Source organism: Mastacembelus armatus, chromosome 16 (assembly GCF_900324485.2).
Source record: "Mastacembelus armatus chromosome 16, fMasArm1.2, whole genome shotgun sequence".
In the NCBI taxonomy this organism is placed as follows: domain Eukaryota; kingdom Metazoa; phylum Chordata; class Actinopteri; order Synbranchiformes; family Mastacembelidae; genus Mastacembelus; species Mastacembelus armatus.
In genome coordinates this window covers 8,317,814-8,344,083 of record NC_046648.1, presented here as the reverse complement: position 1 = coordinate 8,344,083, position 26,270 = coordinate 8,317,814, and the positions used below count along the sequence as shown (strand labels likewise).

The window sequence follows — 26,270 nt, the reverse complement described above, 5'->3', positions numbered from 1 at the left end:
ATTCATTTTTCTTTTATTTTTCTTTTTTAACCAATGGTTTTGCATTTTTAAGTCTTAAAACGATGAAAGAAGAAGCTTCTCTTGATTGTCCACAAGCAGCGTTTAGCACTGCATGATGCACTATTCCAGACACAACAGTGTACCAAAACAAAGGAGAAAAAAGGGGTAAAAGTTAGGGGGGGAGGTATGGGAGGTCTTATTCTTCTCAACTTATTTTACATGCTCTGCAGCATGTGATGAACAGTAAAACTTCTTATGGGTAATAAAGTTTGACAGGTTGTTGAACTGGATATCACAGAGGCGGCAGTACTTGCCACTTCCAGAGTTGTTTACACCTTTATTGGCTGTGGGTGCCGCCTCCTCGTTTGGGGACTTGGAGGTAGGTGACATGTTCTCGTTGGAGTCAGCCTGGTTCTCAGTGGCCCACGTAGGTGAGGGATTTGGGGGTTGGCCGTCTGGCTGGGGCTGGTTCTCCTGCTGAGGTGGAGCCGTGCCTGAACGCTCCTCGGGCTTGTGCCCCCCGTTGACGATGACCATGCCCCGGTTTTTGGGCAGTAGGGGAAGCGGCTCCTTGCCAGGGTGGGGGCAGCCATTGGCAGCAGGCTGCTGGGTATGCTCTCTGGTTGTTCCTGTCTCTCCTCCTCCTGCACCACCTCCTCCCCCATTAATGCTTTGCTCCTGCTCACTGGCCTCTCCCTGCATCACCGGTCCCCCAGTCACATAATCGGTTGGCTTTATCCCAAAATACGGTGATATTTGCTCAGGACCTTTCACCTTCTTTATTGCTCCAGGATAAAGGCAGTGGGGCAGAAACATATTCTTGTTCTCATCTTTTGCTGCGATGAGCTGGGGCTCAGCGAAAGGCTTGTGTCCTGCCACAGGCCCCAGGTGAGGGGGAAACATGCCTCCATTCTGTACCATCACCTTACCATTGCCATTCTTCTCACATTTGCCTGGGCTCTTATCGTAAACATCATCAGGGTTGTTATTGCCTTCACTCTTCACATCTGGGAACATAGTTGGCTCCAGGCTTCCAGTCTCACTGTGCTGCTGCTGTTGTGGCTGCTGTTGTTGCTGCTGAGCGGCGGCAGCAGTGGCTGTGGCGGTTGCAGGGCAAAAGTTCTGTTTGTGTGCCAGGTAGTTCTCCACTTTATTAAAACTTATCTTGCACACTGCACATTCATGATAGTCCAACAGTCTTTTAGGAGAGCTACATGTCTTGTCAGGAACTGGCGAACACTTTTTGCTGAGATCAATGGGAGCGTCCAGCTCCTGCTGCTCCCCACTATTACCTTTAGGAGCCAGAATAGGTTTAGTGACAGTCATAGAGGCCTCCAGGTGCTTGGGTACCATACCTGGGAAGATGTCACAGCGGGGGTGGAAGCGGTCTGCTAGGCTTTCTACAGCTTCTTGTGATGTACAAGCGTTCATAGGTGGAACTCCAAGGAAACCTGGTTGACCCATCGGGGGCCTCTGGTCCTGGTCAGGGAGACACATCTCGTACATCTTCCTGCGCTTGCGGGTTCTCATGGTTCGCTGCATTGAGGGCACCTTGTTGGTGGACATACGTTTCATGGGGGGATCGTGACGTGTGGCACAGTAGTACTGCTTGTGAACCATGTAAGTCTCATGACGGCTGAAGGTGATATTGCAGGCATCACAGGTTGTCTTAGTTGGATCATTGTCACTTTCAACCAAACCTGTACTGGGGCTTTTACCCTCCATCTGCTTGCCATTCAGCCTCTCCTCAGCCCCGGTTGGGGTAGAGACCTTCTTCACCTGTCCTGCTAGGTCCTTATCAGGCCCTTTAGCCCCAGCATTGATCATGTCCAACATATTGGAGTTCAGACAGGCAGACTGCATGAGGTGGCTGTCGGCCTCTGTAGGGTGGCAGCCGGCCAACATGTTAACAGAACTGTGGCCACTGTTGGGGCTCACTGCCTCAGGAACCTTATCTGAGAGGGCGGAGAAGTCAGGAGACTTTGCCATGTGTTGCCAGCGACTGTTACAGTAGTGCTTTTTATGGACCAAATAGTTGTCCAGGTTGCTGAAAGTGATATTGCATTCGAAACAGGTGGCCCCTTTGGGCATAAGAGGACTGTAGATGACAGGGGGGTAGCTGTTCCCTCCATGGCGCAGCCTCCGGTGAACTAGCTCTGACATTTTAGCCAGAATCTCAGATGCCTGTGGGACTACTGAAATGTCTTGGGAGAAAGCAAACTGAGACAAGAAAGGGCCCATGGGAAATGTAGGCATGTTATGCTGCACAGGGGAGGAGGCCAGCCGGGGGCTGGAGGGCTCAGACTTGATCCTGGTATAAGAAAAACTGGCTTTGCTGCCTGGGTGGGCCTCTCCTTTCTGAACCGACAGCATGGGCTTCTTCTCAGCCTTGTCAGCCTCTCCGTCTGTGCTGGTCTCCTTGTTGAGGGCCCCTTTGGGACTTCCCAGCAGAGCATCCTTCCTGTTGGCCAGCTCAGCGCGGGCCTGCTGCTGCTGCTGGAGGCTTTCCTCAGGCCCCCTGGGGGAATGCTCAGTGCCGTCGCCTTCCCTGTGAAGTTTGCTGCCGTGCCCATGTAAGTCCTGATGCTGTAAGAGTTCCCTGTGGCTCTGGAAGCTGATATGGCAGTGATTGCATCTGAAGGCCGCCTGTGACAGGTGAGACATGATGTGATGCTGGAATGTAATAAGAGAATCTGCCGTGTAGTTACAGATTGTGCATTTCAAGCTGGTGCCAGGAGGGAGGCTCTCTTCCATTTTGACACCTGTGAAGGAGATAAAAGGGAGAAATGCTCAGAATCTCGCCTCCCACTTCTCCTTTAGAGTTAACTGTAGAAATCATCAAACGCTTATGCATTATGCCAGGCTTATTCCCATCCACTAGATTTTTTTGCTTAAGGATAAACTGTCAACTGTGCTAGCTGACAGCAGGATATGTCTATTTCTGAACAGAAATGAAAGTCATTTTCCCCTAACTATGTAAAACTGTGTTGTTTCTTTCTAAAACAACATCATTACCACCTTCTTCCCTTTTAAAATGAATGGAAAGTAGCCATCGAAATAAAAAAAAAAAGAAATCTGTTGTTAAAATCTTCTTTCTGGATGATTATTGTCACTCACCACTGTGTGAGGTGCTCAAGTGCATTTCCAGAGCCCTGGCTCCAGAGAAGCTCTTGTTGCACTGTGGGAAGGGACAGATGCTGGGGGTGTGATGGGGTCCGGTGTCGTTCTCCTCCACTACTGTCTCTGGCTCCCTCTGGCGCCCGCTGCAGTAGTACATCAGATGGGCCTGCAGGTTCCTCTCACTCCGAAACCAGATTCCACACGCCTTGCAAGGGAAGATGTCCTCTGGAGGGACACAGAGAGGGACAAAGGGGACATGATATCAGGATACATACAGCACTTTCAAATTAATGCATAAGTATGAAGATAAAGAGCTTGCACGCATGCATACACACATACTCCTCCTCTATACTTTTCCAGTTCTGATTCAAAGGCTGTGTTAAAAGGCTTTTCCACCAAATCCTCAGCTGCTGCATATCGCTGTGTTGCTACTGGGTTGGTGCCCTTTCTCAAGGGCAAACAAGAACACTGGACCATCTGCTTACAGAAGCTTCCCTGTTGAGCTGAACCCAGATAGCCCTCGCTAAGTAAACAAACACACTATTTGCATGAGGCGTGTATTTTGCAATTAACACGTTAGTTCGAGCATCGGTGTGTTTATGTGAACCCAAAACTTGAAGGTCGATGGCTCTTATCTCCAGTGCAGAGACTCATCTGGGTTAATCTACGCCCGTCGGAGACGATGTTCCTTGTTAAGCAGGTGACTGAGTGCAGGCTGTGGGCTGGTGTATGTGTGTGTGTGTTGGAGGGAGAGAAAGAGAGAGAGAAAGAACAACAGCATGCATGTGTGATTGTGTGTGTCTAAACAAAAGCGCATCTCGTTCCAGCTCATGCACGTGCACTCGTTTTGGTGCACAGACACTCACTGTTGACGATGGCAGTGGGAAGGATGGAAGCCATTGCGGCCTGCTGCGGCAGGAGCTGGATGCTGTCCAGCAGCCTGGCTGGGTACATGCCCTCGCTCAGAGACATGTGGTTCACCGCCTGCAGACGTGAGTCAAAGTCCACTGCAAACGCCACCAGCTCCTCGCCCTCCATCATGTTCTTGGTAGTAGTGCACCACAGTTGGCCACCTGGACAAAATAGAGATACAGGAGACATTTAAAAAATTTCTGCAAGAGAGGAGAAAGCTTCAACGCATGTACACATGAGTAATTCTAGTCTTAGAGAGTTATGCAACATAAAACAGTACTTTTCTCTGTGTGCCTTTAAAGATGCAGTATTTCACTGGTGTGCTGCATAAGAGTATGTAGTTGAAACGTTCCTGGGTAGTACATAAAGTGAAAAAATGTATTATTCCACAGACAACATACTGTATTGTCACTAGAAATAAAACATAGGGGTAATAATATTTTTACACACAGAGCCCCAAGTAAATAAAAGGACAGCTCACCAAAACTACAAAAACATTATTTTCTCACTTCCTTTTTCAGATTTCTACTGTTGATATGCAGAAGGTGAATTCATTTTGTGGTCGTAACACAAATGAAAAATCACTTTTAGAAAATTAAACACCTTTTTTCCAAATCAATGCCCACATTACTCTAGATGATTGACAGAGCATGCTATCACTAGATTTTATGGGGACTAGTTTTTTCTGCGGATCCAAAGAAAAGTCTTCACAGTGAGGTCTTGTAGGTTATACAGTCTAATGAAGACACCGTTTCTGGAAAGACACACTTCTATTTAACTTCTTCATTTTTCACTGCTGTGAGCAGTGGCAGTGAATGGAATTCAATTCACCTCCATTGTCTGGGTTGTTAGAATTTTGGAGGGAGAAAACTCACACATCTAAAAATCTGTCAAAAAAACTACAAGTAAACGAGAAAGATAAGAAAATGTTTTTCAATTTTGTGAATAAACCTTTTAAAAAGTATTTTCTTTCATTCACTCAAATGTCATTTTAGGCAACTAAAACCACAACCAAACTGCAGCTGGAGTAGCCTACAGTGCTGTTGTCAGCTAGAACACTGAGACAGGTCCTCCATATTATTAGATTGTTGTGTTTTGGGATTAAGGATTCCTCTGAAATCTTCTGAACATATTCATTAAGTCAGAAAAAGGGGGAGGGGGCAGGAGGAAGGAAGGGGGGCTAGAGGGAGAGAGTGAAGGTTTTAGCTTAGATAATATTTATCTCAGCACATGACAGGCTTTTCAGCTGCACTTCATTTTCCACTGAAGAGATTAAAGTTTTTAATATGACTATTTACAGAAATCTGGCTGGGGAGATAACAACAAACTATGATATGCTCCTGCTAAATGGCAGAATTAGGACATTGTTTCTGAGGAAAACTGGACAATTAATTAAAGCACGCTGTTAGCTTTCAAAGATGTGCAAACATACCGACGGAGTGTCAGGCTGAGAGGGGACATGTGTTTTGAGCCCTAGCTGATGTGGAATAAAGAGAGTCCTGAGGAGAGGTGTGAAGCCAGGGAGATTCGGCTACAAAGCCCCCGCACATGTAGAACAATGATTACTCATGTTTTCACAAAACCTATGAATCACCGGGTTTAAAACCGCCCTGTAGACATGGTGAAGGTGCTGAAGTGAAGCTGAAAACAGTCCGTTTTTCTGTGTATTTATTAGACCTGGAAAACTAGGGAATGGAAACAGTGCCATCGTGTTTTTACACTATGATGACATTGTGTATAAATCATTAAGTTTCTAGAATGAATTGCCCCCATTATTTCAGTTCAAAATTGAATGTTTCAGATTTCAAATCACTGTTTTGATTAAAACCTTTCCAGCCCTTCCTATCTGCTGGTGAAGCACTGAATATTAGACCTGCACAAATGTGTCAAAGGAGTGAAATAGTATTAAAATATGCTATCTTTCAAAGTCCCCATTTGTGTGCAGGCTTCCTCCCTTTACGTGTGTGTGTGTGTGTGTGTGTGTGTGTGTGTATGTCTGTGTGTGTGCCTACGTGTTCATGTCAGCGCCACTTTAAAGAGCAGTGCCTATCTGTCGGCCAATCTGCTGTGACGAGACACACACTTCAGGCCGCTCCACTTCATCGTTTTGATTCTGTCATACCACACAGTGCCTGGAGAGGCCCTTTGAATTTTTATCTCCTAATTAAAATAACAAAACTCCTCTCCACTGTCTGCCCAAGTTACCATCAAGGTAGATACAAACTGCCACTGACAATGGCAGGGAATGTATCGCAGTCATAGCCACAAAAGTTTCTCTCCTCTGTATGGATCTCTTAGTTCAGATGCACTCGGCTTACAAAGAGAATTATGAACTAGAACCTGAGATACAAATCTGTGTTTTTTGGATCAATCAAAATCAAAGAAAGTATGCTCACTTCAGCTAAAAGGATACAGATTACGTGGAGTCTGATGAAAATGTTTTACTGCATTTTGACAGCAGAATATGCACTCAGATTGGATCCCTTCAGCCAAGAATGCTACAGATCCATCTGTTGTGTGCGAGAATGCTGGAAGTGAGTTTAGGACTGCATGTCCCAGTTTTTACTGAGCTGCACAAAACACTGAGGCAGCACTCTGCTTGTTACAGTCACTCAACCAAGACAAGGTAGTAGGGTACATGTGCTCTGGCTGCAGGATTATGGTTTAAACTGCACTTATATTGTCATCCCAATTAGAAACCACAGCTGTTTCTTGCAGATTTGTGGCAGATTTAAATTGCAGGTTCATACATTTATACATTTCGATTTTGCCAGTTTCTGAAATATATCAAAATCCTAGAATCCTTCTAAATTAAAAATACAAATAAATGTGACAGTGCAGCCTTTTATGTGTTTGCTCACAAACAGAGAACACATGCACATTGGGGTAGGGAGGGGGAGGTCAAGAGTTAGAGCAAAAGACCAAAAGTGTAAGTGGTGAAACTGGGGGAAAAGGCTGGGAAAAGTGCAGCTTGTGATTTTCACTTGTTTGCCTGCTAACTGTCTGCAGTGAGCTGCCTTTGTGCAGTGGCCAATGCAGTTGGAATGAAGGCTATTGTCTAAATCCTCCTGCAGAGCACCTGATAAAAGAATAAAGAACTATGACATATTCTAAAAACAATGGAGGAATTAAGGGGAGACAATAGGCCAGCTGCCTCATTAAAACAATCAAAAACGGCATCCTGTACGTAGTCCAGATAATTAAAAACCACTGCTTCCTACAGTCTCTCAATACCATATCCACCAGCTCACTGAGGCCCTGAGACTATGGCTCTGCTGGCTAAATGCCCCTCTCTTCCTTTGATTAATGGTTCATTTGAACATGCAGTTGAAGATGAACATATGAAGGAATTCATGAAACAAAATTATAAAGCAAACCCCCCCCCCTCCCCCTCCATAAGTACTTATAAACTAATCAAACGTCTCAGGATGAATCGCAGGGACTCAGGGCGCGTGTCCCCTCCCCTTTTCCTAAAGCCCTGAGAGATTTCAAAGTGCAGGCATCACAGGGCATTTTTTAATTTTCCCACTTTAAATGACTTTATAAGAAAACTGGTGTGTACAGTATCTGTGTATGTATGGGGGAGGCTTGGAGAATAGAGTATGAGATACTTGAGCAAGAATAATTTTTTTTTTCTGCTCCCTGCAAACCGCTACCACCACCATATCTTAATGAAGCCGCAAACAAATCTCTCATGCCTCGTGCAAAAGCTGAGAGACAACAAAGCCGCAGAAATAACAGAAGGGCCTGGATAATTAAACTGGCCTGAAGACAGGTATTCAAATGTTGGTGTGTAAACAGCACAACTCTTTAATAGTTGAGCTGTAAAATGCGTAGTTAAGCACATCAGCACTTGCCTCTCCCATCTGTCCAAACACATTACCGTTGCAGAGGCCATTACAGCACTGGAGTACAGTCCCACTGCACCAAAGCCACATATTATGGGAGGGGTTTAATGGTTCTTCTGGGAAAACTAACACTGGTCAATTGGCATTATCCTAATGCATCATGGGGTCATGTATTATAAAAGCATCATGGTGCACTTTGAGACATGGGAGCTTGAGAACAATATATGCTCTCTACCATCACATGGAAGTGCCTGAAACACGTTTAAATGAGTGACAGATTTAGTGTGAAAGTCTCTTCTCTTTATTGTCAACCCCCTTTTATCCTTGGTCCTTTAAAGTTGTCGTTTCTGTCTAATGGCTCTGTGCTAACTGCTGGTCTTAATTGTGAAGTGAGGCCAGTGGTGCCTGAAGTCACAGAAAGGGTTGTAATTAAAGAGCTCTACTCTTCTTTTTCTTCTTCTTCAAATCAGATCTAACTTCTCCTGGTCCAATGAGAACAAGCTCCTCACACCTACGAATGTCAAGTAGCTGAGTGTTGTTACCGACCAGTCTTTAATTTAATTACATTTTTTAAAACAAAACTTTAGCATAGGAGAAGTCAAACTCAGTGCCACGCACCGAACAACTTCCCAGTCAACCTCACCGGATTGTATGAAAATATCAATCATAAATCGTGGATGAATAATATCTGTATCCGCACCTGACAACAGATGGTGCCTGGGACAAACACTAAACAAATCCTCCTCATGAATAATGATAAATATTTGGACTGTTTCTGGAACAGGAGAGAACACATTTAGGATGAGTCATGGCTGTCAAACCTGCTCTGACAATCCCAAGCCGGAGCAAGCAAGCGGGAGAAAGGAAAGTGCTGAGTTAGACCTGAGTGAGAACATCATTCAGGGGGTCAAACAAGCTTACTATTATTGACGCTACACTAAACCAGAATTAGCTGACTCTACTATTATTTCACTTAGGCACTGACACAGATTGACTCTCTTCCACTCTGTCTTTCACTCTCCTCCTCCTCCTCCTCCTCATGCTTTAGCTCAGCCACTAGGAGGCACTCTTCTCATGCTCAAGCTGCAGACCGGTGGCTGTTTTGCTGTGATGATGCAGAGATGTGTCAGACATGGCACAGCAGCATAGACGCCAGTCTGCCTATACATCCTCGCAGGTAGGTGCTAAAGATCTTACTCTGAGAAATGTATTTGGATTAAAAGGCATACTTCTGACCTGATTCTGACTCAGTCTTCACCTGGAAATTATGTACCGCATGATTACATATGTGCGACTAAAGTGTGGTATGAATTCGTCTGTAGTTGCTGCATGGCTGTAATTACGATTTCCAAGCATGACAGGATGTTTTTGTCACTTTTTCATGTTTTCTTTTTTATTTCTAAAATTTCAGAAATGTAGCAGACAAAACAATATTTTTCTATTTTCCAAGAAATTAAATAGTATTCAGTAAATCTGTGTTTACAGAGCCCTGACTTGCCTTGTCTCGCCTGACACCCCAAACCCCTCAGATTTTTCTCCTTTTGCACTACAGTGTCCCCACTAATTATAGCATCAAGTGTTTTTGCAGATATAGCCATTTCCGAGAGCTCATGCATGGCCTTGAGCGAATGGCATCCAGGTCAGAACTCACAAATTAAAAAGTCCTCCCAGGGGAGCCTCATACACGCTGCTCTCTCTACAGTATACAGTCACCGGGAACAAAGACATAAAAGCAGCACTGCACACCGAACGTTATCCACCACACATTTTTGAATCGTTTGAAGACAAAAAAAAAAAAAAAAAAAGAAAAAGAAAGTAGCAATAATGTGATTCAGCAGATGTTTTACTGAGTAAAAATTAAACGTTTCACTTTGAAATTAAAAGACTTTTATTGTGGTTGGTCTCAGGAGATTTGTGGAGCTTTTCAATGCTGTGAGAACGATACTGGCAGGGGGGCTGTTTGCCTGGTAATAGTGTTGTAATAATTCTGAGGGAGAAAAAAAATGAAAATGCGAATTAGCAGCTATTTTTGCTCTGTTTTTTTTTTTTTTCTATTGAAATGTACTAAATTAAAGCAGGAATAATTCAGGAATTCAGAAAGCAGGAATAATTCACCTGTTTCATTATGATGTTTAAACCTTAATCCTTAGCTCTTAAACAAAAATCCCATAAAATCAGCAGCAAAAATAGTTTGACTTTTTTTTTTACTACAAACAAATTAAATATCCTCCTATAAACAGTACATGCCTATAAATAACATTTGACACTCTGGATAATGCAGGTAACTCATACGAGTTCAGTTCTGTCAATCTGAGACAATACCAGACACAAATTCCTCCAGTATTAAGCTGTTCTCCCTCATTAGTTGCCACACACAGTCAGCTCCTCCCTGTCCACAATAAAGTGGAGTAGACTAATAGAGCTCTGACTGGCTCCTCTCCTCCTCTCCACACCGCTCTGCTTTATTCTTTATTTGGACAGGTTTGTCCCACTGAGCACTCTATTAGCTCTCCTTCTCTGTGGGTAGTGCTGGTTGTCCTGGTTGTGGCCAGTCGACATGTGTTTACTGTGGCCCCTGCTGCGGCAGCAGGCTGGTTGGGGGCCCGTCCTGACCAAGCCCTGCTAATGGGACCAGAAGACCCCTCATGACAAGATGCCGCTGTGTTGAGCACCCCAGCAGACCCTACCTCTCCCTACTCTCCAGCTGCGGCCCCATGGCACATGTCCCCCTACCCATCATGCCTCGGCAGGAGCAGGTGAACGGCGGAGGGCCAACAGTGGCGAGCTCAGTTTTCCTGGGAGAATAGCGTGCCATCGCCATGCGCCTCAGAGGTTCCTCCAACATGGCTCCGGCCCTACGCCACATGGGCTGGCTGGCCAGTCTGCGTGTGTGTTTAAGTGTGTGGGTGTATGTGTGTGTGTGTATGTGGGAGTGTATGGTGGATGCCAGCCCTAATGCAAATGCTTGCCGTTTAAAAAATGGGAGCCTCTCTCTCCTCTGCCTCTCCTCTTTGGAAAAGTCTATTTTGGCCTTCTGGTGCTGGCAGTTATTTTTTTCCTCTCCAGAAGGACAGAAAGCCAGAGAGATGCACCTGTCATCCATTTTGGAATTCAACATTATTGATCTGGTCAGGAAAACTGGAATTTACCAAGTTATGTGTTTCTGTTCATAAATTCTCATCGATTTGTGCCTTAAAACATACATTTTTCTCATTTGCTAAGTAATTCTGTGCCTTATTTACGAGCATACTAATTTAGTATTCACAGCACAGCATTACACCAAAAGAATACACACACACGCATACACTGACACACATACTCACACCAGTTGCCAATGCAACATCCCAGCATGCCCTCTGTCTCTGCACTCCTGTAATTCTACATATTGCTTAAAGTATGTGCTAATTAAATTTTCTGTTGGTTTGCAAGAGAAATAAATAATCTGCAGCTAAAAGGCCTAATTGCGTTTGTCACATTGTGTCTCGGTGGCTGGTGCATCGGGAGCATAGCCGCTGCCCTTGCTCATTGCCATTCTGTCGTCCTGGCAAGCCCCTGTGCTGCCCCAGGTATCACCACGCGGCCATCTGGAGCCGACATCTGTCTCTCTATTGATCACAAGGGTTTAGCACTTGATCAAACAGACTGCGACAGGAAATTGCTCTTTTCCCCACAGAAAAGGCCAATCGCCTGCATGAGGGTAATAGAGTGGAACTGAGATGCAGCACCAGCGCGGTGGGCAGGCGGGCACGGGCACAGCCAGGCAGGCAGCAGCACGGTGGTTTCGGCCACTGCGGAGGTGGCAGGGAGGTTTCTGAGACCATGTTCCTAACCTTTCTTTTATTGCAGCAAACTCAAATTTACAACCATGCAATTTTAGAGTTTTGTGGTGTGGGCACGTGAGGGAGTCTCTGAGTGTACATTTAGTAAATGAGACCATCACTGTTTATCTAAAAAAAACTGTTATTTGAAGAATTTGTCTTTCAAGTTAGGTCAGGTAACTAAATCAACAGTTATCTGAAAATTCAGTGTAATGTATGGGGGAATATATGTATATATGTGCTCTGGAAAAAAAAATTAGAGCATTAACACCAGGGCTGCATTCTGATATCTGAGAATCTAATGTGGATCCTAAAAAACAATAAAGGGATAATAAACAATGAAGTCCTTTTTGTCAGTTTTCCTGATAATTAATATGTTACTGGAGGAAATTCTAGCAGTGTACAAAAAATATGTGTTTAATATGTAACAGAGCATCTGGGTATAATGTTTCAATAGTGGGAAATCCCTGACAAGGCTGCAGTTGTCTGTAGCTCACTAGTATCCCCAGTGGAGTTCAACACACTATTAGTGCCTGAGGTGAATAGCTTCTGAATGTGTGTTACAGTGTGTTAGCTGAGGCTGTGGTCCACATCTAAAATACTGGTTTCTGGCTGCTCTGGCATGCTTTCGAGGCACTCACTGTAACATCATGTTTAGCAAGTATGGACAATTTGATACTGAAGGTGACATTTACTTAGCATTGTAGAAAATATTTAATTGTTCCTGCATGGAGTGAGATATGTTTCCCCTTGCCTACAGTGCTGGGATTGTCCTTTGGAATATGATGCAAATTTGGGATGAAGCAACTAATTCCTTCCTTGCACCCCTGTATACCCCCTCCATCCCCTCCCTCAATCTTCTGCCAGCCTCCATCCTCCCCAGACACGAGGATTCTGATTAATCGTGTGACCGCCCCTCGTTTTGCATTTTACACAATCTCGCGGCACCACGGTGAGATGTGTGAGGTGTTTCGCCACTTTTGGCAAGCTGAAAAGATGTAGCCCAAGGAAGAACAAGTCGAAAGTATGAGGGAAAAAAATATGACCAGGGGACATGATAAAAAAATTATCAGCCAGTGTGTTTTCCTGTTTGGTTTTAATCTACATTTAATTAAATTCTTATCTGCTGTGTGCTTATGGCTGCATCTGAATGGCGAGGCTGCATTCATTATGAATGGTAAAATTGAACTCAGTACATTGTGTGTGGCCCAATAAAGAAACAAGACTCTTATTGCAGTGCATGCACAAGCTCCGACAGACATGCGGAAAAAATAAGTCAATTAAGATCGCTCTTTAAATTACTGCTGTATCAAAACAAGGGGCGGGAGCATGCTCCATAATAGAATCCTGACAGGGGAGAGCACAGTTGACTGTTGTTAATATACATCCCATTTGATACAGCCAATTGTATTAGCCTGTTTATGGAATGCACACAGTTGATGCACACTAGATTTACTAGTCTGTCATGATAGTTCATAATCGACAGTGCTGGAAAAAAGTTGACTGAATATGGAGGTCAAATGTAAAACGGCTAGAGCAGTATAATAAGAGTTCCTCATAAAGATTCTGCTGGTTTATCTGAGTATTAGAGGTCAACAGCAAAGGTCACTGACAAAACATGCAGACAATATGTGGGACACAGCAGATACTGAAGAGTTAAATACAAAGGAGTGCATAAAGGGAAAATAAAACAGATTCAAAAGTCCAGATCCAAAATTGTAATAGTATCGACAAAAGACATCTTACAAAGGGCAGGCGGTGCTTCATGAGCTAAGAACAATATCCTATAGAAAGCATCCCAGAAAATGTCAAAAAAAATAAACACTCTGAGCCGATACTACAAAGTTGGGCCCCAGCAAAATCCCTAAATCTTTCCTTTTGCTTATTCTGAGCAGCGTGGGGAGAGAGGGAAGCTCCCTGCTGCCCGCCCATGTTTACAGAGCTGTTCTCATCTCTAGGCCTTGCTCATCCACGGCACTGACACACGGTGTCGACATGATTAGGGGCCTGCCTTTGCATAGGGCTGCGTGTGTGTGCAGGGGGTGGCGGATCGGCAGATGAATGACTTTGGTGCATCGGAGAGGGATCACAGCAGATAATCGCTCCCGACTGCTGCGCCAGAGCTCTCAGATCTGGTCTTTAAAATAATGTTCGGAGTCAAGTCTCTCCAAAGCTTTTTCACAGGTTATCTTCTGCATTTTATGTTTGCTGTTTAAATCTTAACAGGACACAAGCAGCAAGGGAGAGCAAATATGTCTGGAGTCGGGGGAAGCAGAGTGGAAATGTTATTGCGAGGGGTTAAGATTAGCTGTAGCAGGGACTGACGAGATGAAACGCCTCTCTATTAGAATGGCTTTCATTCCTCGAGAAAACGTGGAATGTTGAATTTAACCTTGGGAGGCCGGATTCCTGTGAGAAGCATTGAGGGGATAATGAATCTGACCTCTTGCTAAAACTGACATCATTCAAAGGCATTTACTCAAATGCAAGACAAACACCAAATCTGCTTAAGTACATTTAAATACAGACCACCACCAGCACACAGCCAGTGTGAATACAGTACAACATAAATTCCAATATCATAAATACTGCTATCACACAAACAGAGGAGCCATAAAGTACGACTGGCTGTGTCTGGGACTATAAACCTCTGGCATTACTCATAGGGAATAAACACACATGCACAATTTACTGCACTAGATTCCCCCTTTGTTTATCTTTTAAATAAGCACACTTTATCACCATTCTGCATAAGCAAATTGCATGCAATGTGTGTTGTTTTAACATTTGATTTGCTGTCCAGAAGATTCATTTCTCCCTATGAATTCAATTGTCTTTGCAATATCCTGCTGCCATAGGCATCAGGCCCCATCACCTGTTCGTTATCACTGGCCGTCCTGTTTGGGAGCTCTTGAAATGGTGCCATGGCATTGACTCTCAGTTAACAGCAGGTCTCTGAACTTCTCACGGTTGATGGCGGAGGCAGGAAAATTACGCTAACAACTAATTAACATCATAAAGAGCGTTTAAATGGATGGACGACACCTGCAACCTTCATTTGCACACGTTAACGCAGAATTACCTGTGTTTTTATTTTTGTAGATAACGCATGCATTTTTTAAAAAACCTTTCAGAATATTCATTTTTCCAAGGCTGGTTTTAGAATTGGCACTGTCCTTTTTTTACTATGTAGCGTAAAAAGAAAAAGAAAAAAAAAAAAAAAAGAGGCCAAAATAATAATTGTCAAAACAGAGGGCTGGCAGAATTCCTGTAGCAGTAACTTTTTCTGAGTTTGTATGCATCCTCAAAAAAGTGCACAGCCATATTCTGTGACTGAAATAACACATTCCATTTGTAATTTCTATTTGAATATCAAATATTTCCATGCAGACATGGACCCTCAGTTACTGGTCCGAATAACAAAATGCTGCCTGTCACTCTCAGAGACTAGCTGGCTGGCTGAACTAAGCTGGTTTAGACTGACAAGTCTTCAGCGGTGGCTGCCTCAGCTTCCGCTGGCAGGCCTCTAGAGTCCTGTCTAACTCCAGCACCCAGCCTCAGTCTTTCACAGGAGACGACTACAATACAGTCAAGTATCCATGTTCCTTAGAAATGCTGTCTCCGTGTCTTTCCTTTTTGAAGGTCTGAAACAGTGGCTAACTTCCAAAGGACGGTAGTGCACTCACACCTCATTACAGAGCCACATTATAGACTACAGCAGTAATATGGCTTTAATCTTCTCCAAATCGTTATAAATGTCAAGCTGGGGCCAGGGACTTCCCAGTCTACTGCACCAATGGCTTAGTCTGCGATCCCCTCTTTTCTGAATTAGCAGGAGCCAGAGAATTACATTCATTGCCAGATCCCCTGGAACTTTCAACCCTTTTGTTCCAACATTCAATGCACCATTAACATACCCTTTGAAAATTGTCTTTGCACCCCCTCCTCCCTTTCCCCAAAAAAGCCCAAACAGCTAAATATGAAAACAGTTGAACCCATACCCCCCCAACACACACACCGCCCATACCTCCCCCTTCTTTTCCTTAGCCTCTCCTAATGAGACGCAACATCCCTGTCTCTCCACTGAAGGATCCAGACTTTCTGTGTGATAGAGAGACTGCGGCTGTTTATTAATAATGAATTTGGATGTTTGCGTGTGGAATGTTATCTGCGTGCACACAATCCCACCAATAGTTTGCCCTGATGGGGTAGCTGGGTTCCTCATTAGCAGAACATATTTAATCCAGAAGTTTCTTATCAAATGTCACACCTGCATCTCTAAATGGCATTTTCACATTCATTCGCCTGTATTTGGGAGATGAGGCTCCAAGGTGCTTTGCAGAGATTAAGAAGGAGAGAGAGTGCAAGCTTATTTTATCATTTAGCGGGTCTGGAAGGAATCCAAGGAGTTTTTGTCTTGTTGTTGTAATTAGAAAGCCTTTTAAGTGATAACGCCTGCATAGGAATATGAATATGTAGCGATCAGGCCAGTTCCCCAACACCCTCACCCACCCACCCCACCATCTTTCTCTTTCTCGCTCTCTCTCACCCTCTCTCTCTGCTTTTTTATATTGTTGAATGCTGAGGTTTTGTTCTATGTACAGCAAGGATTAACTCGGAAGCTTCAGAAGTTTAATGAAAGACTTGAAAGTACTCACTTTTCCTGTTTCTGACTGTGACAGTGTTTTTTTTTTTCCCTGTGTGAGAGCAGACATGACATGAGTAAAATTTTTGTTTTTGTCCCCTAGAGCATAAAAAGATGGACTGCACTTTACTTGAGAACACATTTCAGCAGCAGGACATGACCAAACCTAATGTAGGGTAATAAAACAAAAACTGGACTTTTTTGACACCTATCCAAATATAAAAATGTGTGTTTAATAAAGTGCAGTACTGTTCTATTGAGTGTTATAAAAAGAAGTAATACTAGAGAGCTTTCCAGCCTTCATGGAGCCCAGGAAACCATTTGAAGAAATGAGCCCTTCCTTGCAAAAAAAAAAAAAAAAAAAAAAAAAAAAGCTCAGATATTTAACATTTCCTGTTACAACGCTATTCTCTGGTTATAGAAAGCGGAGCTGGCAGTGTCCCTCTTAGTAATGGCATTTAGTCCTTGTGTATATCCAGAAAAGCTGCTGCTAACCATCGGGCCAGAGATAAGTGCAAAACTGAGAAGTATTGATCCAGTAATAGTGGTTCATGCTTTGACTCTGACACCTTAACCCTGCAGACATAATGTCATAGCCTCTTATCCTTTCCTCTTAACACAACCTGCCTATCTCCCACAAGCTGTCACCTCTAGTAATACGCTTCTCAAAAGCTCCCCTAAATCACTGAAATCATTGCACTTTTAGACATTATTTATTTTCCCAGCTCTTAAAAGTGAAGCATGATTTACACTTTGGTAAAAGGTCGCTTTTTTTTTTTTTTTTTTCCTTTTTCCCTCACTTTCCTCCCATTCCTCCATTCCTCACTAGACCTACTAGCCCTTTCTGTCAAGGTAATTCCATTTCTACCATTGTAAGAGCTGCTACTTAGCAATTACTATGTTAGGTCTGCGTAATTGTGTTGGCTTACAGTGCATGACAAATACAGTCGAGCTAGACCCTGCATAGCGATCCCAGTTGTATGCTGGTTTAGACATTTTCATTAATTGAAAGCGTCACTGTGTAACAGTGCAGTGTTACATTCTGGCAGGTATGAATGAAGTCTAATACAGCTTAATTACTCCACAGCTAAATATGTATTGTAGGGATTTCTTATTGTGGGACTTTTTATCTGTTAGAAATCACAGGTTTAAACCACTGCAGGTGGGAGTGATAATTAGTGAGGATTTAGGCATCCAGAATTCTAATAGGAAAAAAAAAAAGCCTGATTGAATGCAAAACTCTCTCACACATTCAAAAGACTGTACAGGATCAGACATTTTACCCAAACTTTTTTTGATAGATGTGCTTCAAAAAGATGCCATGAGAGCGGAGAGGCCATCACTGAAGGGTGCCAAAAGTTGACATTATATGCAAATTTTGTTTATTATCTTGCAGGCAGCACAGATCCTGCCTTGGTTGGGGCTGGTGCTGCCCACAGCAAATTCCAAGCAAGGTTTATGCACAAGGGTTTCTAATTAGCTCTCTGAGGGCTGCAGTTAGTGCAGCACTTCTCACAACAGCCTTTGGGAAGTTGAACACTAACTTGGAGGGCTCCATATGTTGCCCAGGAGGCCTGAGAGACAGACTGATCCTGTGTGTTTCACATTAGAAGGCACTATGTTCCCTCCTGAGAGCAGCTTTCCATTCTTCTGCGGAGGGCGAGGGAAAAGTAGCCAAACCAATGAATGGTCATTAGCAATGTGTCTTTGGGCTGCCTTCATTTAAAATATAGCCTTTCAAATAACAAGTCTTTGATGCATAAGATATTGATTCAAACAAAGAAAATCAGGCATCTATAAATACACGGATGGAAATGTGATTTCTAGAATGTAACTTTAACTGGTAGCCAAATTTAGGCTACCAAAACATTTGGATTCATGACTGGGAAAATGTTTTGTTTGTATTAAATGCGAATTAAGTCTCTTTTTAACACGAACCAGGGACTGACATGACCCACATTAAACATTCACAACATTACGTGTTAACATGCTTTAGATGTTATGCATTGCACTCCATTGTATTGCACGATCACATGGGAAAACTAACATGGTAAAAAAAAAAAAAAAGAAAACGTCCACTATCATGACCTCTTCCCTAACAAATTAAAAACAAGTATATTTAACATACTTAAGGAAAACTCTTTCACACTACCAGCTCACTCACTACTGCCCTTTTGAAGGTACAGCTATCTGAGCTCAGACATCAGCAATATCCATGTCAGTGTCTTCCCTCACAGGCCTCATCATAACCCTCATCTCCAAGTACTCACTGAGCTACTATTACACAGCTTTGATGATCTTCTATCTCCTTCAGTGGCTGATTTTTACCGGAGAATCCCCTAGTTCACCTGCCTCTCTGTTCTTTTCTGAATTGCCAGCTCAGTTTTCTTCTCTTCACTCTCAATCAGCGGGTGTTCTGCTTTTGACCCCGGCGGCGCTAAAAAGACGATGTGCCTCATTAACTGAGGCATCACACTGGCTTTTTCAACTTATTGTCTCTCACACCTTATCCGGCCCTTCATCTTAAACTTGGAATAAATTAGAACGATAACGATCGCGCGTGTGCCATTAGTCACAAATGAAGTGGTTAACGCAAAAAAGGGGGGAGATAAGGCCAAGATCTGATGCCGATTCATAAAAGGGAAGGCAGATTGTTGTAAAATGGCAGATAGACCGTGCAAATTGGGTGCCGACATTGTGAGGCAATGTTATTACCAAATTAGCTTGTGCTTTTTTCCCCCCACCCATCCAGTTCACAAATGCGGGAGGAATGGCAGGGAAAGGACATTATTGTATGGTGCTCACAGACTATTCTGTCTTATACATGAGTCGTTAATGCTTCCTTTACCTCTGAGATGTATTTGCTTTTAATTCATACATTCAGTTGAGACATTTTAAACAATTTCTCTATTGAGACTCGCAGCATTATGAGCCAAATGAGAGTCCTGAGTAAACAGAAAATGTAAAGGGATGGAGTCTTGATAAGAGAATACAGTGTTTGTTCACGTTGAGTCTGTTGGCTAAGTAGATTTTTTTTTTTGTTCTGAGGTGAAACCTCGTGTGTCTCTAATGTTTAGTCCCAGCCTTACAGATTAATGCTTCTAGTATTTGGTGGAATAATTTGCATCAGTAGGAGTTTTTCAGAGGAGAATCTTTTAACAAAACTTGGAAAAGAGAGTGAGGACAATAACCCAGTTCAGTGTAGGGGACAGTTATCATGTAAAAAAGCAAAGCAGCGACACATCGCAGGCCGAGGTAGCATCACTCCTTTCTGAAGAATACAAACTGGTAGATTGAAGGTCTCTTGAATCTAGGCTGTCGCTGGGGGTAGGGGAGCTCTTGTAATTTGCAGAACTGAATCCATGGAGCAGGCATAAGGGAATAAGTTGGAAAAGGAAGAAGACAGAGAACAAACCTGGCAGGCACGTTGAGGCCATGCCAGTCCTGCCTGCGCCACGCGGTGTGGCAGGGGGTTAGTGCCAGGAAATGTGGCAAGAGGAGGAAAGATCAAACAACAAGGGCTGCAGATCTCCACCAATCTGCTCTGTATTAATGTCAGAGCCAAGGAGCAGCTGAACCAGACGTGATCCACAATGTGTGACAGTGATGCTGTGTGTGTGTGTGTGTGTGTGTGTGTGTGTGCGTGTGTCTATATGACCACTCGCCACAAACTGGACCAAATTCATAATGGCCTGGTGGTATGAGAGACAACTGAAAACTGTCATAGAGTACTAAACATTTTTCCAACTTGTGCTCAGAATGAAAAAGAACAGCTGATAGTCAAGAATTTGTTTTTAAATTGAATTTTTAAATCTTTACTGATACATTTCTAAAATCAGCAGCATCCAAGCTTTCATTCTGAGGTATTTTGCATGTGTCTCTGGATATCAGACACACAGTAGCCCATGATAGAGTGGTGGGAACCTGGTGCCTGTATCGACACGCCTCTCAGCTCCAGTGGGCTGCACACCCGGGCTTGCATCCTGCTCCAAAAACTTGTTCTGTATAGCCGCAATAAAGCAAGCAGACGGCAAATGAGCTCCATGCTGCCATCGCTCCCTCTCGGACAGATGGCAAAATTAGACAATATGCTTTCCAAAATTACACTGAAATCACATGGCTGGGTGTCTGTCTGCCTGCCTGTCTGTCTGTCCATCCTTACACCAATCCGTCCCGCATGGCATCCCAGACATCTTTGCTGGGGTGTGGCGCATGGACATGGGAAGCGTTGTTTGGGATGATGAGGAAGTCAGAGCCAGCCTCATTGCTGTTGATTGATATCCCAGCGCTGCGATGGGATGTAGGGCCAGCAGGAGCATCAGTAGAGATGAGGAAGAGACAGGGGGGTACATGGGCAGGGGGATTTGAGAGGGGGGAGGCGGGGCAGGAGAATGAGCCTGTTCTATGACAATGCATGATGAACAGCCTGCTATTTGGAGTGCATCTGCAGGAGCCAGTTTGTAGTGCCGGGTCCTTAGAGAGATGTGGGAGGAGAGCAAATGTTTGAGGAACGGACTCTGCAACTGCTGAATCTCCCAGTGCTCCTTGTATTTTGGGAGAGACACAGAGGATGTTAGGACAATATTACCCTCTATCCCCCCCTTGTCTTTTTGAATAGAATCTTGAAGCAGAAACTGATAATGGTATCTCAAAATGATACATGAGTCTTTGCTGGGAACTGGGAATCTCTCTTGAAAATCTTGTTTGAGGGAAATTACGTTATTGCTTTCTATCTTGACGCAGAATTTGGCAGCTTCACTATCTTGTCATGTAAATAATTCAGCAGAGGGCCTTTCCCCCTGTCATCTAAAAAGAAAACAGCAATGAAAACAAAACAAACACCTCATCCATAGTTACTGTACTGCAAGTGTACTGCATTACACTTACACTCATGCCTAATGGGACAGTTTAGCACAAAATACAGATTTATGAAAGACTTCATTTCACTTCTAATTTCATATGCAGACAATCTAAAAAAAATGGGCCAATCTGACCCCCCCAAAAAATTACAAATATAATGATGCAAATAGACTTCAAAGCTTTTAATTATATTTAAAACTCACCTCAAGCTCAGCTGCAATGATTAAAGTATCAATTTGATGTTGAAAAATATCCTCTAATTAACTAAATAAACATAAACACAGTCATTACTGGTATGAAAGTGGAGCTGCAGATGGCAGGATAGTCTGATTCTGGCCTGAGTCATCAATACAGTAGCCAGACAAAGTGAGGAAAAATTAGGAAGTTGCACAGTGGCTGAAAGAGTAGAGGCTTTCCAACAGACCAATGGTATATATTCAGTAGAACGACCACAACCACAGACTGCATATTGCCGGCATTAATTGGCCTCATCGTCTGTCACTTGGGAGAAACCCCCGTCCCCTTGGTGATGGCTCTGTCTCCGTCTTTGTGTCCCGTTCAAGCAATTACACCCAGCTTCATGTTTTCATATGGGAATGGATGAGGTAGGGGAGGGTGGTGCTGGAAAGTGGGGGGTGGGTTGGGGGGTGGGTACCATGTGAAAAGTCATTTTGGCACTGCACTCTTCAGTTCCGGTCATGCTCTGTACCGACGCAAATTAAAACCCCCCCAGTAGCCTATGTAAATATGCTGCCTACTGCGCTGCGCTTTAATGAGCCATGATATGAAAGACATCTAAAACCAATGGAAAATAACTGGCCACTTAAAGGTGGGGTGCATCTGACAGGTGACAGGTAGAGCCAGTTTCAAGACAGGGTTGGGTGATGGAGGGGTAGGGGGGATTTGCAGGATGATGGGGGTAAATCAGCTCTGGCATTCAGGAATAATCTGGAGCTGTGAGCTGAAAGCCAGGGGAGAGTAACCAGCTTTTTAGCCTCAGGCATTTCAAAGAATTCTGGGTGGTGGTGGAGAGAGAAAAGGGGCAGCATGTATGTGTGTGTGTGTGTGTGTGCGTGTCTGTGCGTGTGTGTCTGGGTACCTGGTGTGTGCTCATTTTTAAGGGAGTGGGATGTTGTTAGGTGAGAAGTGAAAGGAGACAGTTACTATGTCTCCTGCCTTGAGACACAGCTCATTGTCACCAACTTAAAACATGTACATAATTTTCTTCCATGCGGACACACACGCACACACACACATACACACACACACACACACACACACACACACACATACAGAACCCTCAATCCTCTAATAACCTGTCTTCTAAAAACCTTACAAGGATTACCTATCTGGAAATCTGCTTTGTATGCAGAATGTGGTGGCGGAATGGAAATGAGCAACTGTTCAAGATGGCGCCTACCAAAAAGGGAACCACATCTGCACAAACCGATTAATCCAAAACATTCAGAGGAATCTCAAGTCATTTACAATATCACAGAATCCATAATCAAGATTCACTGCCAGAGCCTGAGTCTGCGGCACAGAGTCTGTGCCCAGTTCAATGAGGGCTGATGGAATGTATAATTTCATGACAGATGCACGCATTCATGGGGGAACATAGGGTCATTTTAACATTCACAGGAAAAAAATACAACAACTTGCCCTAGAAAGGAAATGCACACCCAATTATTAATGGGTGACAGAAGGCAAGAGCAAATGAAACGTGAAATGTTTGTTCACTGATACTACAGTTTTCAAAAAATGCAAATTTATCATTACATACAAATATGTGTGTTGCTTTTAATAGGAACATTTATGTCTATATAGCAATTTAGAAACACAGCATCCTATGGATATAAACATGTCTCTAATTGGACAAATCTCTGTGTATGCATAACATTAATTAGGATGATCTTGTTTATTGTAAAGATTATGGGCTTATTTGTTCTAACAGGTGACTCACTGAGAAGACACATTAGAAACAAACCACCGTGGACTTGGACACATAGTGGGAGGAGACCAGTTTAATGTGTTGCTACTTGAATGCAATGCATTTCAGATGTGAAAATGGGGCAAACAGATATGTAGATTTCTTTTTTCATTTTTTATATGTGTGGCATGATTTGTTGGTTTGAACGTTGCCAAGCCATGCTAAATCCAGTCTTTAAAGCAATGCAGCGGGCAATGAAAGGTAGGAGGCTGGCTGATAGGCTGGTGAGATCCATTGTTGTTAGGCCATCTGACAGTCTAACTTGTGAGGAACGGGGAAACAGAGAAACAAGTCAGTGGGGTGCCTTATGAATTTAGACTAAGTTGAGATTCACCATTTGGCCAAAACACACTCTCTCCTGTGAACTGTCAACAAATGCAAACCAAACCCAACAAGTTCCACACTGGTGAAAAACCGTTCTGTTTGTGGCTCTTTGTTATCTTTCATGTGGTTTTACATGGGGGCCACTTTGACAACATATGCCAGATTCACTTATCTGGGGTTGATGAAAGCAACAATGTACAGAGAAATAAATAATACTTTGCTGTAATATGTGCTAACTTATATTGAGCAGAATAGTAACCAACCAATATTTTTTTATATTTACTGCTGAATGAAGGAACTGTAAAAGGTTTTGCTTAAAGTGACCAACCCACAGAGAATAATGACCCAGTTCTGCCTAAAGCCTCAGATCTATATAGCTTTTTAGTGTCTTTCAGCACATTGTTTTGGTTTTATGACTCATAGATGCTACTGTATTAAATATATATACTATATTAAAGTCAATTCACTAGACTCTGATTAATATCACGTTTCCTTCAATTCATCAGTTCACAAATTTGTGACACTGAAGTAAAGCTCATCAATAATAGCTGCTATTTGAAGATGACGAGACATCTCTCTGGCCAGTTTGGATCTCTCTATCCTGCTTCTTTCAGGCCTCCTTGCTTTACAAAGAGTCATCTTTGGCAACTGGCAACTTTGTGTGACCTTGTGGGGCTGAATAAAACTGTAAAATTGATTCAGCTCCTGTAATAAAAGAGCACACACATTATCAGCATTCTAATTATAATTAATACAGGCAGCAGCGGCAGAGCCATTATTTATGATGGAGGCCCATGGTAAGCAAACACAATAATAATCTACTCCATATTTTTATTGATATGTTGATGAATGGCTCTCTTTCACACAAAACACCAATGGAATGTCTCAGTGGCCGATCATACAAGTGCTGATTATTTCACTGCCAGTTTCTGTCTCCACTGCTCCCCTCCCATCTCGCCTTTCCTCCAACCTCTCCTCTTCAGTCTTTCATTAGCGCTTTGTTTGGATCACCTTAAGTCCCTGACTCCAAACCCCATTACCGAGAGCTGGGTCAGATGATAGAGTCAACTAACCTCCAGGAGGTGAATTACTGTCAGAAATAAACAGTCCAACGGCAACATCATGCAAAAGTCTGTCTGTCCTGCAGTGCATTGTTGGTGAGGAGACCAAAGCCTAAAATGAAGCAGCGACGGACATTTTTAAACACTGAATATTCAATTCTGTGTCAGTAATAGTTTGAATTTACCACTAAGGCCAAACAACCGTCATGTATTTGCCTAATTTAAACCATACAATGAAACATTCTTCCACATAAGGTCCTTCAGTGGCTTTTAGACCTGCTTTTTGTACAAACCAGTGTTGTTACACTTTTTGGATCACGTAAGAGAATAATAATTGTAATGATATGCATTCTTTTCAGTTGATTGTTTGTTGGCTTTATCTTAAACCCAGAAAATTATCTGGCTCTCCCTGTGTTAAAATACTGCCCCAGTGGTTAAAAAAAAGGCTTTTATATAAAGTTAAAATCATTGCTTCTCTCAGTGGATTATATACTCACTGCAGAGTGTAGACTGCTGGCAGAGAATTACAGAATACTACCATATTAAACACTGTGAATATTCTCTATCCAATCAATATCTGGTATGCTGAGCACAAAGACCCTCCTGCCTCACAGTCTAAGTATGTAAAATAAAAAAGACAGCAACCTTCATATCTAGGTTATCCTTTATAATTAGTCGTCTATGTAGCTTATGCCATTTCTCTCGTTTGGTAATTGTAGTCCATCCCTACTAATTTTGCTGAGAGTCAGAAAAAAAAAATGCTTATTTGTGCCTATCTTCCTTATTAATTCTCTTCACAAATCCTTGATTATTTTCCAATCCTTTCCTCTGATATCTCTGGCTCTGTTTGTCTGTTTCACTCACTCCTCCACTGAGCAGTCTGCCTTCTTTCTCAATCGCCTGTTTTGTTTCCCGTTTTAATGAACAGTTGGATTCTTTTATTTCTCTACAAGTGCTGGATTTGCCTTATCACCCCCCGTCCCTTTGAGGGTTGCCAATTGGTTTTATCCATGGATGTATCATTTCTTAGGCTTCCTCTTTTTTTCTCCACAAAGAGAAAGAACCACTCCGTCAACAAGCCTCTCCGGAGCCAGAGATTAAAAACCTCAACATCACCTACCTTCCAGCGCTACTCCCAACTGGTTTGTGTAAAACTCAATTAAACTTGTCCCCACTGAATTTCACATTACAGTACATTAAAAGGAAATTCTTCAAGCGTGATGACAAAGCTCAAACCTAGCTTCAGAGCCGCTATTTAGGAGCTTTCCTAAATGTTGTAGTCTTTAGGGTTTTAGCCTCATGTCGACGCAAAAAGGAGCTAAACACAAAGACAAAGGAAAGGTTCCTTTTGACTTGGGAGAAAAACAAACTTTTTGATTTATTTATTTACAGACATGCTAGTGTGAAGGTAAACCGCAGCCTTTTGATGATTAAAGTTAAACGCTTTCAAAGATAACCAGGACATGATGAGAGTTGTCAGCCATGTGACATTAACCATCTTTGTAAAATACAGATGTTAATCTTTGGGGAGTTTGCAGATTTTTGATCTCAGTTTCAGAGCATTGGTGAGTCGATAACAAATTATTCCACCGCCTTCGTACAATCTGTCTGGGTGAGAAGGGGGTGTTCAGTCAAGCGTCGCACTGATGCAAAGAAACATAGCAGGTCGATGAGCGTTAACTTCGTTCTCAG

The 26,270-nt window shown here is 43.0% G+C and overlaps 2 protein-coding genes across 2 annotated transcripts in view; both read right to left on the bottom strand.

The window, feature by feature from the left end:
* Positions 1-27: 27 nt before the first annotated feature.
* Positions 28-10,725, bottom strand: LOC113122690 (zinc finger protein ZFPM2-like). The gene is made up of 4 exons (XM_026294184.2): positions 10,578-10,725; positions 3,987-4,193; positions 3,118-3,345; positions 28-2,762 (listed from the first exon to the last, which is right to left on the bottom strand). The coding sequence occupies exons 1-4, from the start codon at positions 10,723-10,725 to the stop codon at positions 211-213; spliced, it is 3,135 nt and encodes a 1,044-aa protein (XP_026149969.1). The 3' UTR covers positions 28-210.
* A 9,730-nt stretch (positions 10,726-20,455) lies between these two features.
* The window catches only part of LOC113122688 (zinc finger protein ZFPM2-like), a 91,163-nt gene continuing 85,348 nt past the window's right edge, over positions 20,456-26,270 (bottom strand). Inside the window, exon 6 of the mRNA XM_026294183.1 lies at positions 20,456-20,964. Within this exon, the coding sequence (XP_026149968.1) occupies positions 20,456-20,964 (509 nt within the window). The remainder of the gene's footprint in view (positions 20,965-26,270) is intronic.